Consider the following 5,412-nt stretch of genomic DNA (forward strand, 5'->3'; position numbering starts at 1 on the left):
CTTTCCCCTCAGCCAGCTGGTTCACAAACACAAAACAGACCCCACAGAGCACATATGTCAGAGTCAACCCGCGGCCACATCCGGCCCGCGAGAAGGTTTTTTACGGCCCCTGGATGATCTATGATATTAGAAACCGCCCGCAGACCGCAGCAAGCCGGCAGCCCGCAGACTTTTTACACGCACCAATACTACATTTCCCACAATGCAACGGTGACGCACCGAACAGTAGGCTGCTTCATTTCAATATTTATTGCACATCATCTCAGCATCACAGTAAAATTAACTTTCAAATACCACACAAAAATGGCAAAACGGAAGGTGGACACTGAGAACCGGGGGTTCAAACAAGTGGGAGTCGGAGTATATGTTCACGAGAGTAGCTGGAAACCTGTGTTCTTCTGTGTGGAGAAAGTGTGGCGGTACTGAAAGAGTATAATCTGAGACGACATTATGAAACAAACACGCGGACAAAAACAAGAATATGGACATGGAACAAAGGCTACAAAAGGCAGAGGAATTAAAACGAGGCCTCAAATCTCGACAGGCTCTGTTCAAAAAAAACCAAATCACAAGGCCAGGCTGCTGTCAAGGCCAGTTATTTTTGGCAGAAGAGATCCTAAATCAGCCCGCCATTCCACAGAGCAACACAATTAGACCAAAGCAAATCATGAGAAAACAAAAAGAAAATCAACAAAAATAACTGACCAAACTGGAATGCTATTTGGCCCTTAACAGAGAGTAAACAGTAGCAGAATATCTGACCACTGACTCAAAATTAAGGAAGGTTTTGACTATGCACAGACTCGGTGAGCATAGCCTTGCTATTGATAAAGGCCGCCATAGCCTGTCTTCTCTTGAGAGCCAGGTCTGCCTATGTGCACACTGCCTACAAAATGAGGTGGAAACCAAGCTGCACTTCCTAACCTCCTGACCAAATGTATGACCATAGAGACACATATTTCCCTTAGATCACACAGACAAAGATTTTAAAACAAATTCAATCTTGATAAAATCCCCTATCTATTGGGTGAAATACCAGTGTGCAATCACAGCAGTAAGATGTGTGACCTGTTGCCACAAGAAAAGGGCAACCAGTGAAGCACAAATAACATACCTGGAGTAAATATAACCTATATTTATCTGTTTATTTTTTTCCCCTTTCATACTTCAACTATTTGCACATTGTTACAACATGAATATTATAACATTTGAAAGGTCTATTTTATTTAACCTTTTGTGAGAGTAATGTTTACTGTTAATTTCAGATTTATTTCCCTTTTGTTTGTCTATTTCACTTGCTTTGTCAATGTAAACATATGTTTCCCATGCCAATAAAGCCCTTTGATTTGAATTGAGAGAAAGGCAGACAGAGATATAGTGAGAGAGTGCACGAGGCCCTATTGTGAGTTTCCCCGTCTAGTCCAGGTCAGTGAGTTTGAGTTGTTGATAAGTTTGGGCTCTGATGGGGCGAGCTGAGTACAAGAGGTGTTCTGTGCTGCTGGCTGGGGCAGAATGGGCAGAATGAGAGGAAGGAGTTTATTATGGTGTCTCATTAACACTTCACAATACAGTGATTCCAGGCATAGAGGCTTTCTCCTCAATCAAGCTTCATTAGTGGACAAAACATACAAAAAGACATTTGAAGTACTTTGGCGAGGTCCATTTAAAACCTCTTACACTGCACAAACTCTCCTGAACTTCAAGCTCACGGCTAGTAGGCTACCTAATTCAGGCAAAAGTTTCTACAACTCCTACAAATCATACTCGATTGCTTGTGTGCATCTTAGTGTGTGTGTGTGTGCACGTGAGTCTCAGTGTGTGTGCATGTGGTATATATTCCTGTCATTGTGTCACACAGACCCTCCCCAGTCCTTAACTCTTGGCCTGTTAGCTTGGCCTCAGATCAAGTGTGTATCCCCCTCATTTCCTTCTGTTCTAGTTCCCATGAAGTCTGAGGTGGGGGCTCAGCCAAAGACCAGTGGAGCGACGCACAAGTTGATTTGGAATTGAGTATACAGGAGCACTAACCCCTACTGCCTCATTCTACCCTCAGACCCTTCCCCAGCCCCACACCATTCTCCTCCCCAGCACCAACCTCTTCCCCCCCGGCCCCAAACCAACCTCTTCCCCCAGCCCCAAACCAACCTCTTCCCCCAGCCCCAAACCAACCTCTTCCCCCAGACCCAAACCAACCTCTTCCCCCAGACCCAAACCAACCTCTTCCCCCAGACCTACTCAATACGCTCCAGGTACAAGTTGCCCGCAGGCAACAGATCCTAAGGTCAGGTTACTCCTCCGGAAATCCTACCCTATCCTAACCATTCTAATGCAAAACACAAAACTGTCTCTGGATCAGCCCCCCCCCCCCTCCTGAGCCAGTTCATGTGCTGAGCCACTTCTGATCTAGGATCAGTTCTTTCTACGCAAACCCTACCCTTAACCCTGACGTAGTAATACCCCAAACTGACTGAGATCAGCATCTAGGTGTCATCTCCTGGGGCAGGCCCTGAGCGCGGTGTGTGTAGGGAATAATCAACGAGGGGCTATGCGTTCTGTGGGAAATAACGCACAACGTTGAAGGTGTCTGCCACATCACACTTGCTAAGATGGCTAAAATCTGCACGCAAACTGATCAACAACTGTAACAATGTATTTGAGAGACAAGTGATCATTGTGGAACTTTATGTTTTAAATAAACATTGGAAAGAAATATAGTTTACATGCTGTCAACAATCTAATCCAACCCTCTCTGTTTTGTCCCATAGTTGCCCAGGCGTCGGTTTGTTGCTAAATAACCACTAAGAGTGGGGAAGGGTGGGCTGGGCCGGTTCACGTGCTGCTGTGAGATCTGTAAGCCCTGATCGATGATCAGTTTACCCTAACCTGACCCGTTCTAATCAGAACACCCCAAACTGACTCCAGATCAGGACTCACCTCGTGTGCCAGGCCCTGAGCACGGTCTGTGTGTGGGAAGGGCGGGCTGGGCCTGTTCATGTGCTGGGCCACAGCGTTGTGGATGTTGAAGGCCTTCTGGAAGTCAGTCTTCTGGACCAGCTGCAGCACCAGCTCCACGTCCTCCTGACTCTGGCCGTCAGACAGGCAGTGCTGCACCTGCTTCAGGGACATCAGCAGCTCCTCCAACTCTGTACGGAGGAAAGTGAGTCAGGCATACATATACTGTACTGACAGGTCACCCATAGAAATACAGTACACAAAAGCCAGATACACATGCAGAAAAAAAATAACAGTGAACTCAAAGGGACTATGGTCAACACAGGATATTAATAGCTGGGATACAACTCCAAAATTAATCAAATTCTTCAATCTAACCAGCTCTCTCAAATCCAGACCCCTCTTTTAGGCATATCTGTCCAGTGTAAGTAATACCAAAATAAGGAGAGTGTTGGTGTGTCAAATGGGGTGTGTTATTAGGAGGCTAATGTCATCTCATCTGATGGAGGACCTACTTTCTCTCTCCATATAGTTTTTTTAGGCCAGGCGGGCTACGCGACCCGTGAGGCCAGGCGTGCTACGCGACCCGTGAGGCCAGGCGGGCTACGCGACCCGTGAGGCCAGGCGTGCTACGCGACCCGTGAGGCCAGGCGGGCTACGCGACCCGTGAGGCCAGGCGGCTACGCGACCCGTGAGGCCAGGCGGGCTACGCGACCCGTGAGGCCAGGCGCGCGCGTACGCGGACCCGTGAGGCCAGGCGTGAATACGCGACCCGTGAGGCCAGGCGTGCTACGCGACCCGTGAGGCCAGGCGGGCTACACGACCCGTGAGGCCAGGCGGGCTACGCGACCCGTGAGGCCAGGCGTGCTACGCGACCCGTTAGGCCAGGCGGGCTACGCGACCCATTATTAACTTGTCAGGAAGAGTGGTAGAGCAGGCCAAGAACAGGAGACGGGGCACCCACTCAGGGAGAGAGAGCAGCCATTGTAGCCTGGTTCAGAATGTTTTGGAACAGACTTTTTAATTAATGTCCCCTCACAGGGTCCCCCCCTCCCCGAGGATCACTCACTCACAGAGCTTTAGAACAGGAATGCACCCACCATAGGCCTACAGACTAGGGGGTGTTGTGTGTCATTCATAAGCCTACTTGGAACAGTGAACTTGGGTTAAGAGACTGAGGGAAAGCCACAGACCGACACAAAGGATACATGTGTACTGAGAGAAAAGAGATGGATGATTATAAAAGCTAGAGATGTCAAGGTCAGGGCTATTAAGCTGTAATTTTAGTCTGGTTGATGTCATGTGTCTGTCTGATGTGTTGATGGCACTTCCTTCACCACACTATCTGAGCAGTAATGTTGCCATACTTACATAGTGTGGTTGATTTTAAATTCAGCAGGACACAACCACCAACTTGTTAGAACTTTATCTTGGCTAATGACCAGAGACTGATGCCAAACAACTGGCACTTAATATAACATTTAATATTGTATATCTTTGTTCTCATATTCAGTCCTACTCACCCAGTAGAGTGGGGGCCCCCAGGTTGGGTGGCAGTCCCAGTGGCCCTCCAGGGCCCTCGATGGGGTCGAAGGTGGGGTTATCGATGCCCACCTTGGGGTTCTGAGACAGCTTCTTGAGCCGTATGGAGGCAGTCAGATCCAGCTCCTGTCTGTTCCTGCCCTCCTCCTCCTTCCTCCTCCTCAGGTCTTCCTGGTGCTGACGGATCCTCTCCAGCTGGGCAGAGCGCCTCACAGGCAGGGTACGGGCACCCAGGTCCTCCGGGCAGTCCACCGCCATCTCCCTGTGCCACTGCTGGGGCTCCTCCTGGTTGGCCTCAACTCCTCCTCTTCCGTCTGACTCAGTCATGTGACCGTTCATATAGGATGTGGTTATCATTATCACCCTTGCGCCTTCTCCTGCTCCTCCTCCTACGTGTGTGTGTTTGCAAGTGGTTGGCTGGGGGAAGCACTATGAGGGGTGATTTCTGCATGTCCGGAACCCGGCGGCCATGACACCCTAACTCACTACTGATGACTCGGCAGATGCTGGGATTCCAGGAGGGAAGGACACCTGCAGAACAGGAAGGGAAGAACGGTTAGTATGGTACTGCAATGCTGTCGGTCACAGACAAACCACAACATAATACAGCCACACTACCTTACATTTCAATACCAGGGATTTTTCTGCCATTGTAATTATTGGGCAGGCCGCCTAAGCGTTTATTTTCGGGTCGCCTGAGTCCAAACAAATGGAAATACGATCTCAGTATTAACAACAACAAAAAAGCCTAAAATCAGATAACGTTTGGAGAGAAGTGGACATATAATTCCAAAAACAATTAATTTAAAACTACAAAAATGTCTCTAAGCTCCACGGAGAAATATGTAGAATTGCAGTAGAATGGCTTACAAATGCAAAAAAATGTTTTTATACACTGCGAAGATGGGGCCTCTAAAA

General features: G+C 48.4%; 1 protein-coding gene across 1 annotated transcript in view; it reads right to left on the reverse strand.

Annotated features, from left to right (window-relative positions):
* LOC111963587 (protein PALS1-like) overlaps nt 1-5,019 on the reverse strand; it is a 39,246-nt gene extending 34,227 nt beyond the window's left edge. The window contains 3 exon segments of the mRNA XM_023987131.2: nt 2,931-3,143; nt 4,476-4,884; nt 4,886-5,019. Coding sequence (XP_023842899.2) covers nt 2,931-3,143; nt 4,476-4,884; nt 4,886-4,945 — 682 coding nt within the window. The 5' untranslated portion in view covers nt 4,946-5,019.
* Nucleotides 5,020-5,412: the final 393 nt, after the last annotated feature.

The sequence above is a fragment of the Salvelinus sp. IW2-2015 genome, linkage group LG4q.2, assembly GCF_002910315.2.
Source record: "Salvelinus sp. IW2-2015 linkage group LG4q.2, ASM291031v2, whole genome shotgun sequence".
Taxonomy (NCBI): Eukaryota; Metazoa; Chordata; class Actinopteri; order Salmoniformes; family Salmonidae; genus Salvelinus; species Salvelinus sp. IW2-2015.